We start from the raw sequence: 14,941 nt of genomic DNA, 5'->3' as shown, positions 1-14,941 counted from the left end.
GAAGGCACTGTAATTTACTGAGTTGACCCTTGAGAGAGTGGACTTAGTGGTCTTGTTCTCACGCCACTATATAGCATTCCACTTAACACTCTTGCCGGTCTTAACGCTTTATATCTGACATAAGTATCCATACATTGTGTGAATCCCATAGGGATAGCCTGGCTGTGCTGTGATGCCAGGCGGCAGGTGCGAATGCAGGCCCTGACCTACCTCCAGAGGGCACTGTTGGTCCATGACCTGCAGACACTAGATGCTGTGGAGTGGGAGTCCTGCTTCAACAAGGTGAGAGGAGGATGCTGAAATATATAGTGAAATATATGATTAATTAAGAGTAGGCCAAATCCTAGCTTGCCATGGGCATTTATTTAGAATTTCATGGCAAATATCCCATTGAATACAACGCAGTATTATGCAAAAAAATCTCAAGTTCGAAAATAAGTGGGAAATAATTTTATCAGTGTTAACTGTGTTCTAATTATTGTGTACTGTGTTGCCAGGTCCTGTTCCCCCTGCTGACCAAGCTGCTGGACAATATTAGCCCTGCAGATGTGGGAGGCATGGAGGAGACCAGGATGAGGGCCTGCACCCTGCTGTCAAAGGTCAGAGTTCAGTCAACACACAACAGGCAGCCATGTCAAAGTGTGAAATCTGTAATATGTGTTCAGACCGTAGGGGTGACTTTGTTGTTTTGGGGGGGGTTGAGAAATTTACAAAGTTGCTAAATCCTTCCTGCTGTCTAGCATTGCTTATCCGTCTGAAGAGTGATAGTATAATATGCTGTGTCAGGTACCCATGTCATATCTGAATATCTCACTGTTTTCTATTGCTTTGTTCTCCACCAGGTGTTCCTGCAGCACCTCTCTCCCCTGTTGTCTCTGCCCACCTTCGCTGCCCTGTGGCTCACCATCCTGGACTTCATGGACAAGTACATGCACGCTGGCTCCAGTGACCTACTGGTGAAGATGCCTAATATTGCACAGTATCACATGTAGATTTCAACTCCTATTAGCTCAGGTGTTTCTACGAGTAACTGCCAAAATAATGGAAACACTGGAGTAAATGAGGGATACAAAGTATATTGAAAGCACAGGTGTGGTTCCTGAGTTAATTAAGCAATTAACATTCCATGCTTAATGTCATGTATAGAAATGCTGGGCAGGCCATTATTTTGGCTAACATGACTATACCCCCAAAGGATGGCAATGCCCCTATCCACAGGCCATGAGTGGTCACTGGATGGTTTGATGAGCATGAAAACGATGTTATCCATCTGCCATGGCCGTCTCAGTCACCAGATCTCAACCCAATTGAACACTTACGGGAGATTCTACACTTGAAGAATCTATGCCAAGGCTCATTAGAAGCTGTTCTGGCTCGTGGTGGCCGAACACCTTAATTAAGACACTTTATGTTGGTGTTTCCTTTATTTTGGCAGTTACCTACTTTACAACAATAAGTGGTCAAACGCAAAGGAGGGCACACAAGAAAAATAACAGTTCATGTTCACTCCTATTCAGCTCTGTTCAGTGTTTTTTCCTTCTGTGTGTGATTGCACGGCTGATGGGGCGGCAGGGTAGCCTAGTGGTTAGAGCGTTGGACTAGTAACCGGAAGGTTGTGAGTTCAAACCCCCGAGCTGACAAGGTACAAATCTGTCGTTCTGCCCCTGAACAGGCAGTTAACCCACTGTTCCCAGGCCGTCATTGAAAATAAGAATTTGTTCTTAACTGACTTGCCTGGTTAAATAAAGGTAAAAAAAAAAAAAAAAAAAAAAAAAAAAAAAAAAATGGGCTGTTTTTTTTTTTTATCTGACCCCAGCTGGAAGCCATTCCAGAGTCTCTGAAGAACATGCTACTGGTGATGGACACAGCAGGAATCTTCCACAGCGTTGACTCCCGTACGGGATACTCTGACCTGTGGGAGATCACCTGGGAACGCATCAACTGCTTCCTGCCTAACCTCCGGGAAGAGCTCTTCAAACAGACAGTCATACCCCAACCAGGTAGAGGACCACACACTATACCTGCATCTATTAAGGCCTTGTTTTCTCCAATATGCTTTGAATATTAACAATATATGAATGTAGGTTAGTTAGAATACACTTCCTACATGTTTTTCATGATGTGTACTTAACCTTCAGTGTTTCAGTGCTATTTCTGCTATATAGTTACATAAAGCCAGATCACTGAAATGCAATGGTGCTCTGTGTCCATAGATCCTGCTCCCAGTCCCCCAGTGGAACTTGCCCAGCTGGTTGCCCCCTCCCCCCCAGCCTCGCCACCCCCAGCCCAGGCCCCATCTCCAGTGCCAGAGCCAAAAACCTTCAGCAGACCAGCGTCGCCCCAAGATCCCCCACCACCTAGTGCCAACGGTAACCATGTTAACATGGCCAGTCATAGGCCTCCCGGGTGGCACAGTGGTCTACGGCACTGCATCGCAGTGCTAGCTGTGCCACCAGAGACTCTGGGTTTGCGCCCAGGCTCTGTCGCAGCCGGCCGCGACCGGGAGGTCCATTTGGCCTAGCATCGTCCGGGTTAGGGAGGGTTTGGCCGGTAGGGATATCCTTGTCTCATCGCGCACCAGCGGCGGGCCGGGCGCAGTGCGCGCTAACTAGGTCACCAGGTGCACGGTGTTTCCGCCGACACATTGGTGTGGCTGGCTTCCGGGTTGGATTCGCGCTGTGTTAAGAAGCAGTGCGGCTTGGTTGGGTTGTGTATCAGAGGATGCATGGCATCGACCTTCGTCTCTCCCAAGCCCGTACGGGAGTTGTAGCGATGAGACAACTACTAACAATTGGATACCATGAAATTGGGGTAAAATTTCAAATAAAATAAAAACCATGGCCAGTCATTTATGAAATCTGGCCAAAGCCAATGATCATTATCAGTTTCATAGCCAACAATAAATGAATCAATCAATGTCCTCTTCTCTTCCAGGAACTGACAGATCATCTCCAGTGCCCCCGTCGACTCCCCCCATGCCCACCCCAGTGAAGATGTCCCCCCAGATCTCTACACCCCTGAGTCATTCCCACATGAGTCAGTCCCCCCTCATCCTGCAGCCCCTGGCCTCCCATCTGCAGGTGGGGGGCGTGCCCCCCATGTCCCTGCCCATCATCCTCAACCCCGCCCTCATTGAGGCCAGCTCCCCTGTCCCCCTGCTCCCTGCCCCCAGGCCCACCGACCTTAGTGACACCCCGGAGGTAAAATAGAGCCACCTACTCTCACAGGGGGACATTGTCCCCCACCTGTCCCCTAAACAACATAGCTTTCCTTAGGCTCTGCACCCCTTCACAGGAGGGGATAGACCAACTCTGACAGAGAGACCCTGGCATGCATGGTCATCTCTCAGACAACACTAAACAACCACAGACACATCTAGCTTTGGTCTTATCTAACATCCTGGGGCCTGCTGTCCTTCAATATTCACGTATTCATCAGAAAATACATATTTATGATATACATATACGATGCTGCATGGATGTTAAGGACAGCACTTATTTGACTCGCTTCGATCTTTCCCACTTTTCCTACTGAGTCAGTTTCAACTTGAGACCTACAAAGTTAAGTCCGTTGTTAGTATGCCTCTGCTTAACAGTAATCTAGAGGTCCTGCCAGGAATAAATGATAGTGAATAACTTAATTGGTTTTAGGTGCTGCATGTTGTTTACTGAATAGGATGTACAGAGATGAATTTACTCCAGTCAAAGTATCAGGGCACTGTGTCTTAAAACAAAAGAGTGAAATACTAGCTATATCATAACTCTTGTATCTGAAGGTCGAAATATACGTGTACAGTAATATAAAGCATACAGTTTATATATTTCCATTATAAAATTGTGTCTGAGGTTTTTGAAAATAATTATATTATATGATATCCTGAGATTTCCAAAGAGGGAGAAATTTGCCAACATGTTGTCACAAGCTTGTTCGCAAAAAGTTGATTACAATGCCCAAAATAACAAAAATATGTTTTAAAAGGACACTACGTATTCTTAAGTCCTCTAAACACTGTTATACCCAAGAGGGACAGAGGTGTGCATGGTTTGCCTTGGAAAGATGGATTTGAGATGCTGCCATTGCTAACAAGGACAGCACCTAGAACATTCTGAATGTGACGACTGGTCTGGCCTGGGCGTGTCCGCTTTTATCGGTCAGGTTAGGGGAGTTTTATAGGAAGGTCTTAATGAGATTATTTAAATGAGTACAGTATTGACTAGCAGATTGAGCATAGACAGCCATCAGTAAATCTGGGACAAGCTGATCGAAAATGCAGTTTTCATTTTCAAGTGATGAGATGAATGGTCCGGATCATCTTTGCAAGTTTTCATTTGGGACTACTTTATCCCACTTGATACAGTGAAAGTATTTTTGCATGTCACTGTCCGTACAGTAAGCAGTACAGTAATTTATTGATCACAGAGTTCAGTTCTTGGTAGGTTGAAGTTAGAGCCTTGATCTTCTGTCAAATTATACCCAAACCAGACACCTCACTGCATGTGATGATGGAAGAAGAAGAGTTTTCAAAAGCATCAACCACTTAGAACAGGGATGGGCAACTGACGGCGGCCCGTGGCTCCTGTTTGAAAGGCCCTCGGATCACAGCCCCCCACCACAGTTGGGTTCTCAACTTACTGTTGTGGGTTAGAATAGAAGAATACTCAAGGTGCAATTTCAGAATTTGGTTCTGCATCAGCTGTTTTTCTATCTACCGATAGTCAATTAGCCCATGTCAGCTAAAATATTTGATTGCCAAGTTAATTTAGCGGCCAGCTATCCAGACTTGTTATCACGGTCAAATTACAGGCCAGGGGGCCCCCATTGATTTTGTTAGTCTCACTCGGATATCATATTAACAACTGCAAACATTTCTCTCCACCCTATGGCAAAATGTGTAGAATTGCAGGAAATTAGCTGTAAAACTGCTATTTTTCCTCTCTGCTTCATGGCAAAATGAGTAGAATTGCATGAAATGAGTTATAAAATGCAAAATCTGTAGAATTACAGCAAACATGCTTTAAAACTGCAACATTTTCTCCACACCATGATAAAATATGTAGAATTGCACTAAATTAACTCAAATGATCACCACTGTCAAGACGTGGGCCACTAAAATGTTTTGCTCGCAATGGGGGATGTTATGTGGGTATGCAGACCTACGAGCAACTGCATCGCCTCATGATGAGTTAAGATTTTTTGTGGCCCCCATCATTTCAGAGCGGTATACTACAAAGCAAGATCAATGACTTGGACAGCTAACTTACCAAAATAACTTTATGCTAAAGATTAGCATGAAAAGGGCATTGTCTAATTGACTCAACAACCAGAAAATGCATATGTTAGTATAGGTTTATTCAATTAATAAAACAGAAAATGAAGTTATATCTGGTTGTTTATTAAAGTTAGCTGGCTAACTCGTTGATGCTGCTTTGTAGTATTATCCCTGCGGTGACTATTTTGAATGCCCAACCTTGTGATTTGCGTAACCTTCAGTGCAGTTTATTTCTCGGCCGTTGCCCTTATCAGTCTAAAATTGTAATCTTATTTATTCCGCTAGGAATGGGCTGTTGGGGAATGAATACTCTTGTTGAAGCACAGTTGGGAGCAACTGCTTTCAGGTCAGGTTATATTACTCTCCTAATCCACCGCCTTATGTCAGAGAAATTAGAAACGCATTGGTCTGTCTGTGCACCAACACTATACAATACAATGAAGTGGAGCCCCTCTTTCACAGGGTTGTTAAGTCGTTTTGGAAGCTGTTCATTTGTTGTACTGCATTGTTAGGTATACCAGGCGCTAATTCTTGAGTGAACAGGAAATTACATGTGTATATATAAATAAAAGGTCATGTACTTTTTACAATGTAATAAATATAATGTAATGAAACTGGGTTGCTGTGCTATTCATGGGTGTTGGTAAATGATGCATCAATCAAATCAGAACTGGATCTGTGGTGTAAAACATCTGGATTTTTATTTCAAAGCAGAATGAGAAACACTTTTCTTAGTAAACTAACTGTATCAGAAACTACAGAGGGATTCTAGCAGAAAAAACAACCGTCAAAATTGTCTTTGTACATGGAATGTGAAAACAATATCAGTAAATATGGGATAAGAATGACAAGCCATGGGATTATTGAGTCTAGTCTAAAAAGAAAGAATGCAATCCTGTAAAAGGAAGACAGTGTAACATAAATGCGTACAGTACTTCACTCACAAACATATTTTTTTTTTTTCGCCTTCCGAGGGCTATCCAATGTCAAAAACGCCTACTTACAGCACCTTTGATCACACTATATCAGCTGCAAAAAACAAAGATCCATCTGAAATACAACTGCAACCGTTAAAAAAAACACCTCAAATCGAGCATCTCTTCAGCTCAGCTTCACTTGGCATCCAGCTTGGCCATTTCCTGAAGGTATATTCCGATGCTCTCGCTGTCAAACAGTACAAAGTAAATGTTTTTCAGGGAGGAGGTCGTCGCAGAGACAAAATGGTTGGAGATGGCCTTGAGGATCAGCTGGGCGGCTGTTTGCTTTGGGAATCCATTCCTACAACCAGGAGAGATTCACAGATGTGGGCTCAATCTCAATTTGACTTTCTACAATTCCTCACACCGTATCTCCTTGATTGGAGGAGATAGGTTCAAGGTCCTTCCCCCCCCTTTGATCTTCTTCAATGCATTTTGAGAAGGAATCAAGGAAAGATTTAGAGCCCTGGTTCAGAATGTTGAGCTATGTTAATTTAGTTGACAAAAAATGTCAACAACCAATTTTTCCTGATGAGATGCCATGAAAAGTACCATAACCGTAACTACTGAGTTTTAATTTTAGTTGACGAGAATTCCACGCCCAATCATAAGCATGCATGCCTTTGCAGAATATTTAATGCAATCCTCTCATTGGCAGAATTAACGTTTTTTAAGCACGGTCTGATTGAGCTGATCTGCCCGGCTCTCCCACACAGCTCCCAGGTGGTCACTTCAGTCACTCATCAATCTTTTTAACTGGCAGCAAGGACACTTCGATTGTAAGTAACCTAAAGTATAATTTTTTTCTTTACTCTCTCATACTATTTGCTGAATATTAGTAGTACAGTAATATTTCTGCCATTGTTGTGGAAAGCTCCGATTCTTCAATTTTTTACGGAATCACTGTTATTTACCCCCACCCCAAGGTTATGAAGGGGAGATAAAAGCTGAATGCCTAAATTGTTTAACATGTAGCCAAGGCTTTGTAGCCTGTGGTAAATCATTGGTTACAATCTGCCACAATAACAATGTGCCAGCTATATGAAGGGATAGTAGGTCTAGTTGGACAAGACTATCTCAATGTACACATGTACACTAATTATTAAATTCACTGACTAATATGCGACAAATGTCTGACTAAAACTAGACAAATTGTTCAGAGTTTTAGTCGACTGATAACGAAGGAGGAAATTATTCAATTGTGACTAAGACTAAAAGGTATTTTAGTCGTATCAGTGTTTTTTTTATTGTTACTAGTATAGATTTAAAGCTGTAGTTGAGTAGTCTCACCGGCCAGCAGGAAGTGAGGGGAAGGCAACAGACTTGAGTTTCTTCTCCTCTGCAGCAGAGAGGCAGGCCTTGACAGTCTTCTCCAGCTGGTCCTCACACTTCTCTGAGCCCCATTGAGGGATGTTACAGTGGATGACAAAACGAGCTGGCATCCCACTGGCCTGGCTCACCGCAACTACAGGACGAAGACACGGAAACACACACTGATGTTTCCCTCTTTCTTTGTAGGTTTAAATATACGCATTGACAGTGTACTTGAGGCTAGACAGGTGAGCGAGGGCGAGACTATCATGTGTCAATGATGCTTATTATGTGTATGCTGAATGTGGTTCTTTGGAGAAACACATTTGGTAATAACATAATTTCATTACCATTGCATGCGAAACTTCCCAAACCTCTCATTCAGCAGATTTTACTCTAGTTTCCAGATCTCCATACCTGATGCTACCTCCAAAGGTCCCTGTGCTTTCCGCAGTTCTTTCACTGCCTCCAAGAAGTCTCGCCCCCCTGCCTTCTCCAGGGCACTGCCTGCAGACGAGCACACAACAGGTAAGAGGGATAATTATAATGGGCCGTGGGCCTTTCACACGTCTAAGAAGAAAATACCAGCAGGTCTGGCTTTCTCACCCACTCCCTCTTTGAGGTCCATCTCTGCATTTGTGGGGTTGATGATTCCCTCCACCTTGATGGTTCCAATTTTGCTAATTTCACTCTCTGTTAGTGAAAGCTGTTTTAGGGGATGTAGAGTTGAAGTTATAACAAAATCACTTAGAAACTTCACTCGTGTCACTTATTTCCAAGGTGTATGACTGAGGTATCTTTATAAAAGGTGTAATAGAATGGCATGTCATTGCTGACATGAGCCTACATTTAATGATACCTTTTGTCCAAGGAACAGGCTTTTCGCTGAGAGGATGGTGAAGCCATCCCCTGGCCCATCTTCCACTGTTGAGTTAGCGACAACAGCCTCTTTGTCGTTTTCCGTGTTTTTCTTTTAATAGAATCAATGAAAAACAGAACACACTCATGCTTCTTATAGCACTATAACAAACACATGGACAAATATAGAGATGTTTGCTGTCATTGACGAAGCCCATTCATGTGTACTTACCCTCTGCTTGCGACCTGGTTTGCCTTTGCCTTTTTTGGTGGTAGGTTTCTTGATGCTCTTGACGCGTTCCGCCCTCTTCTCTGGCACGGTCACCTGAGTGTCCACTTTCACTCGGCTGCCCCTCTTCTTGGACAGCAGCTCAGGGTGGATGCGAGGCAGGACCCCTCCATTTGATATGGTCACCCCTCTGAGGAGCTGAGAGGCCACAGAACAGGTGAATCAGTTGACTATTCCGTCTCATTGGTCAATTTCTTCCCTCTGAGAAATACTAGGCAAGTGGTAAAAATCCTGCTAAAATGATAAAGCTCATTGTCTAAGTGTAATTATTTCATCCCCACTTATTTGAATACAGGCGCAATGTCCCCACTGTCTAAAAAAAAACATTAAATATTTTTGAGTGTATTGAGCATCTAACCTCTTATAGTTAGTTATGTGTTGTCAGGATTTGGGGCCTCAACAAAACCGTTTTTTCATTCGAGGTTAACCACAAAGCGGTGGCAGTTCATGCCTGATGAAATCCTACCTGATACAGATGCCATTTGGCGTCAACTGCACCTTCCTGAACACTTAGTCCCTTTGTCTATCTTCATCATTAGTTTTATGGATCCCTATTGGGCACTAATCTACTGTAATATAATATGGTGGAACAATTGTGCAAGTGGAGTGGAACAACATGAAAAATGTACTCTGCTGAGTTCATTATAGGAAATTTTTTGAAAGGTCCGTTTCAAGGGGAATAATACTGTACCTGGTTGAGCTCCTCGTCATTGGCGACAGCCAGTTTAATGTGCCGAGGAGTTATTCTGCCTTTTTTGTTGTCCCTTGCTGCATTCCCTGCCAACTCCAAAATCTCAGCTAAACAAGAAATTGTCATTAGAAAAATGTTCTGCCACCGTTTACCAATAAAATATACATTTTCATATTTTACATAATCCTGTAATTAATACACAAGTGAATTTAGGAACATTGGTTGTGTTTGCTGACACATGACGACACTGTCTTGACATTGGTGTGTGTTTTCACTCGGGCGAGATACCAACCTGCCAGGTACTCTATGACGGCTGCCATGTAGACGGGTGCCCCCATGCCGATGCGGTACTTGTGCGTCCCTGTGCGTAGATACCTCATCATCCTCCCCACAGGAAAGATGACTCCTGCTCTGGCGGAGCGGGACAGTTTGGTGGTCTTCTTCTTTCCTCCTCGGGCTGACATCTTGCCTCAGCTATGTCTACCTGGGGAGGACAGCAGTCATATCACCATGGTTAGTGTTCAGGATGGAGATTGCAACTACATTCAATTGGTTATTTGTTCTATACGTGCAACAATGAACCAATTGAAATACACTAGACCCTATTGTGCAAAATTGTTTTTATCATGCCCACTTGCCCAAAGGAATTTAGTAAAGACTACATTTACTCCAGTGGGGGCTGGTGGGAGGAGCTATAGCAGGACCGGTTCACTGTAATGGCTGAAAGGAAATTAATGGAACAGTATCAAACAAATGGAAGACGTTTGACTCTGTTCCTTTTATTCCATTCCAGCCATTACAATGAGCCCATCCTCCTATAGCTACTCCCACCAGCCTCCACTGATTTACTCCTGCAGAAGCCTATAATTGTGCCATTTTGAAGCTTCTATGCATTGAATGGTAAGGGTTTGTGGTGGGAGCAGAATGACTAGAGGCAGGTGTGTTTGACAGGTGTGCACAGGTAGCAGAATCAAGATATGAAGTCTGGGTGTGAAAAGTAAACCAACGTGTCTATATAATAGGCTATATGACTTATCATTCTTTAAACTGATAAAACATGCATAAACACTTGAAGAATAAAGATTGAGATGTATAGAAGAGGCCTATCAGGGGCATCATATTGTCCTCGTGTAGGCAAGAAAAGACCTATACCTTGACTTTGCAAAGTTGATAAGAACAGAGACAGAATAAAACAAGCAAAGCACACTAGATTAGCATATTATTCCAAATTATTAAGGAATAAAAGGCCTACAACATTTAAAAGCCCAGTGCAGTCAAAAACGTGATTTTCTGTGTTTGATATATTTCTACACTGAGGTTGAATAATACTGTGAAAAGGATAATGCAAGAGCTGTTTGAAAAGAGCATGGGGGGGGTGGGAGTTTTGGCCTTCCATGGTGACATCACTACCCGGCAAATTAGTTAAGACCAATAAGAAAGAGTTCCAAACCTCTCTGCCAATAACGAGCTGATTTTCAGTTTTCCCTTCCCCTCTCACTCCCAGACCTTCCTAGCAAAATTATTGCTTGAAAAATTGCTCTTTGCTAAGGTTTAAAAATAATAATAATAATTGAAAACAATCACACTATAGTACTTAACTGTTACCCAGAAATTAATTGATATTGAGATAAAAACGGCTGGATTGAGACTTTTAAGAATTCAAATAAATTGCCAAATACGAAGCATTGTTCAGATGAATTGTAAAGTTGTGCACGAGTAACGTTATTAGTTTGATTTTCAAGATGGGAAGGTTACTTTGCCAGAGGTTGTAAACAAACTAAATAATACTAGTACAGAAGAGGTCCGCGGTGGCCTACAGTAGAGTCACAGATTTAGAAATTCCATTTGCAATCTGAGACCCGATATATTATTTCGGATAGCTATGCCCTATTGCATTGAATGCATTACATTTTCTTGTGCATCTTGAATGCGTTTTGTATCCTCGATTGCTCCCATGCAAGGGCAAAATACAAGAACAGGGAAAATATCGTGACACCTACTGTAACCTACAATACTCGACGTATGTAATTTAATTCATATTTGTCGTAAAATGTGACGTTTAAAATTAGATCCTAACCGACATAACAAGACAATGTACAAATCGCCATGAATATAGGACAAATGAAATACATGTGTATACATAGACGCTCTATTCTGCAGGAATAAAAATTCACATGCTGGTAGGCCTACGTGTATTTTTCGGATAGGGTACGCGTATTGAAAAAACACTATGCACACCTATCTAATCAAGGGCCTCGCTTCAGTTGGTCGCCTATCCACTATAAATACGCGGCTGTTCTCAAATAGAAAGGTCTGGTACATCGGGCCGTAACCTTTCTTGTAATTATGTTGCTCACATGCTACAGCGCAACCCCCATTTTGTTTTCATTGCATTGGATGTGTAATCTCATCAGACATGGAAAGAAATTATTTCGGAGACGCAGCTCGCCACAAAACGAAATAAGCCGGATATGCGTGAGCGTGAAATTTGTACCTGTTTGTCGTCCTTTACACGAATAAATGCAGACCTGAGTTTCCCTTTCACAAATCCCCCGAGGAATTGCTATGTTTTTTTTTCTTCGCTGTCCTTATGCGTATCCTGTTCCTAAAAAAAAACTACAGCCACAACCACCGTACATTCATAGGAGGCTGGCTCAACGCTACTACTGATGCTGCAAAGTGAAAAAAATAATTCCAGGGGAAAATAGAATGAAACGCCCCCTTAACATGGCTTCCAGGGGAGAAGAATGTTGGCTGAAATGAACGCGAAGTGCTTAAAGAAATAAGACAGAATTTGGCTTTGTATACCTATAGATACCTAGAGATAGGTTTGGGCTATGTGTAGAACACAAATTGTGGATGCATACATAGACACTCCAGTCCATCCTAGTGTAAAGGCTACTGTGTAGTAGACCAAGAAATAGGCATCATGGTTGCCCACCTTCATTGTGTAAATTCTGCACAGCAGGCAACAACAAAAAAACAGCAGAGTATACTGTAGAGGCCGACACTAGCCACCCCCTCCACAGTAGGCCTACCTGCTAGGAGCATCGCAGTGCAATGGCATACATTTATTTTACCCAGGTCCAAAATTGAACGTTTCCGCAGATCCTTTTTACCATATTATATGAGGCTTTTTAACACAAACACTTTTTTATTTGTTTATTTATTTATTTTATTTACCTCCACAAATCTGGTTAATCCTTGAGAGCAGAAGGTACCACGTTCATCTGTACAAACAATAGTACGCAAGTATAAACACCATGGGATCACGCAGCCGTCATACCGCTCAGGAAGGAGACGCGTTCTGTCACCTAGAGATTAACGTACTTTGGTGCGAAAAGTGCAAATCAATCTCAGAACAACAGCAAAGGACCTTGTGAAGATGCTGGAGGTACAAAAGTATCTATATCCACAGTAAAACAAGTCCTATATTGACATAACCTGAAAGGCCGCTCAGCAAGGAAGAAGCTATTGCTCCAAAACCGCCATTAAAAAAAAGCCAGACTACAGTTTGCAACTGCACATGGGGGCAAATATCGTACTTTTTGGAGAAATGTCTTCTGGTCTGATGAAACAAAAATACAACTGTTTGGCCATAATGACCATTGTTATGTTTGGAGGAAAAAGTGAGAAGCTTGCAAGCTGAAGATTACCATCTCAACCGTGAAGCACGGGGGCGGCAGCATCATGTTGTGCTTTGCTGCAGGAGGGACTGGTGCACTTTACAAAATAGATGAGGAAAGGAAAATTATGTATATATATTGAAGCAACATCTCAAGACATCAGTCAGGAAGTTAAAGCTTGGTCGCAAATGGGTCTTCCAAATGGAAAATGATCCCAAGCATACTTCCAAAGCTGTCGCAAAATTGCTTAACGACAAAAAAGTCAAGGTATTGGAGTGGCCATCACAAAGCCCTGACCTCAATCCTATAGAACATTTGTTGGCAGAACTTAAAAAGCATGTGCGAGCAAGGAGGCCTACAAACCTGACTCAGTTACACCAGCTCTGTCAGGAGGAATGGGCCAAAGTTATTGTGGGAAGCTTGTGGAAGGCTACCTGAAACGTTTGATCCAAGTTAGCAATTTTAAAGACCTAAGACGGGGACTTTATACTAGGATTAAATGTCAGGAATTGTGAAAAACTGAGTTTAAATGTATTTGGCTAAGGTATGTATGTGAGAGAGTTTCAGTTAATAAAAAAATAAAATGAAGGCAGTGGAAACCATATTACAGCCTGTATGAACAGCTATTTTATGCATCAAGGGGAAATCACATGGGACTAGGTTGTCAGATGAACCAATCAGAATCTGTGACTCCATCTTTGATCTGCAAAGTCAATTTCTAAATGGAGCCATGTCTGAATTAACTTCCAAACTCCCCCCAGGCTTGATTTGTCAAATCTCATAATACCTTGACACACTGACACCTTCAAATTTATTGAGTTAGAAAGTGTCAATACTGTATATGTTCAAATTAAACTGGAAATCCTTTAGTAAGGGAACATTACTGATAATTGTGGTCTCCATCATCTGCAACTTTGCTTGTCTGTGATTCTGAACAGCGCCAGCCGTATTCTAATATTTCCTCTTGTTCCCAATGTCAAGATTAGGCCTGTGTCAGTCCAAAGACCAATGCCCCGCAGCCGCCTTGAGCTGCTGCATGTCAATTTACCATCGATGGATGGATGGATGGATGGATGCAAACCATTAAACTCATCAGCCCTGCCATCCTCAGAGTGCATCTTCCACCCTGGCCTATTATAATATAGGTAAGTAAGTGATAAGTTAATTCGTATGGTGATACTATACCAGTTATCTATATTAAATTATTACCTTCCTCATTCTAAATATCAATGGGACCTTCTGTTGCCACTATTTCATTATTTTAATTTACACATGTTCACCATATGTCCTTATTGCTTGGAGTTGATGCATCTCAATGCACAATCCCTGAGCTATTATAGCAGTCAATATAGTCGTCACAAATGACGTTTGGAGAAACGACTTCCCTTTGCAGTGCCCATTACTTATCCTTCAACAGAGGGCAGTAAAATAAAATGTTTTATCTATTGGACCATTATTTGGCCCATCATTCTTATTCCTCTTATGCTATATAACGGTTAAGGAAGTAATGGTTTTGTTATTGATACAGCTTTCTGTAAAAATAATCTCCGGTAGTGTAAAGTGATGATGTTGAGAATAAGAGCATGCAAGAGATTCACATACAGATGGAAAGAATGCTTTTGTCTCTCTTCTTGTCCTGCTCTGTTGTATCTCACTTGCTACCCAGTAGAGGTCAGCACCTGCATGTCTACTTTGATTCATTAAATGTAATTGTCTCAGGCATTGGGTCACAGCAGACTAGTTAAACTCTCAAAATAATCTATTGATATAAGGAATTGAGATTGTGATGGAAATGTTGATCTGGTATGCACATTGCACAGGCTCTATTAATGTATTTATATTTTAAATGTCTTACACACAGATATGCATGTACTCCCTGTTCACCCACGACTACGTGGCCACGCACGACTTCAATACCAT

General features: G+C 42.2%; 2 protein-coding genes across 14 annotated transcripts in view; one reads left to right on the top strand and one right to left on the bottom strand.

The window, feature by feature from the left end:
• LOC110528038 (Golgi-specific brefeldin A-resistance guanine nucleotide exchange factor 1) overlaps positions 1 to 5,883 on the top strand; it is a 79,132-nt gene extending 73,249 nt beyond the window's left edge. For all 13 annotated transcript variants that reach the window (XM_036983859.2, XM_036983858.2, XM_090238710.1 and 10 more), the window contains 6 exons: positions 152 to 282; positions 498 to 599; positions 843 to 956; positions 1,817 to 2,000; positions 2,214 to 2,369; positions 2,935 to 5,883. In XM_036983859.2, the coding sequence (XP_036839754.2) occupies positions 152 to 282; positions 498 to 599; positions 843 to 956; positions 1,817 to 2,000; positions 2,214 to 2,369; positions 2,935 to 3,209 (962 nt within the window). In that variant the 3' untranslated portion in view covers positions 3,210 to 5,883. The remainder of the gene's footprint in view (positions 1 to 151; positions 283 to 497; positions 600 to 842; positions 957 to 1,816; positions 2,001 to 2,213; positions 2,370 to 2,934) is intronic.
• A 63-nt stretch (positions 5,884 to 5,946) lies between these two features.
• Positions 5,947 to 12,361, bottom strand: LOC110528049 (core histone macro-H2A.2). Its single transcript, XM_021609836.3, has 9 exons — positions 11,890 to 12,361; positions 9,688 to 9,879; positions 9,396 to 9,502; positions 8,648 to 8,842; positions 8,417 to 8,527; positions 8,164 to 8,263; positions 7,975 to 8,064; positions 7,537 to 7,711; positions 5,947 to 6,547 (listed from the first exon to the last, which is right to left on the bottom strand). Exons 2-9 carry the CDS (start codon positions 9,857 to 9,859, stop codon positions 6,382 to 6,384), a joined length of 1,116 nt encoding a protein of 371 aa, XP_021465511.1. The 5' UTR covers positions 9,860 to 9,879; positions 11,890 to 12,361; the 3' UTR covers positions 5,947 to 6,381.
• Positions 12,362 to 14,941: the final 2,580 nt, after the last annotated feature.

The sequence above is a fragment of the Oncorhynchus mykiss genome, chromosome 1, assembly GCF_057628025.1.
Source record: "Oncorhynchus mykiss isolate SJ-2025 chromosome 1, ASM5762802v1, whole genome shotgun sequence".
Classification (NCBI taxonomy): domain Eukaryota; kingdom Metazoa; phylum Chordata; class Actinopteri; order Salmoniformes; family Salmonidae; genus Oncorhynchus; species Oncorhynchus mykiss.
The sequence above is the reverse complement of the archived record's forward strand: the minus strand, read 5'-3'. Positions and strand labels throughout refer to the sequence as shown.

Excerpts from the sequence above, each read along its gene's own strand:
- LOC110528049 (XM_021609836.3), bottom strand. The coding sequence starts at position 9,859 with ATGTCAGCCCGAGGAGGAAAGAAGAAGACCACCAAACTGTCCCGCTCC. Across the intron at positions 8,264-8,416 it reads GCCTGTTCCTTGGACAAAAG|CTTTCACTAACAGAGAGTGA; the intron begins GTATCATTAAAT and ends CCCCTAAAACAG. Across the intron at positions 7,712-7,974 it reads ACCTTTGGAGGTAGCATCAG|TTGCGGTGAGCCAGGCCAGT; the intron begins GTATGGAGATCT and ends TTCGTCCTGTAG.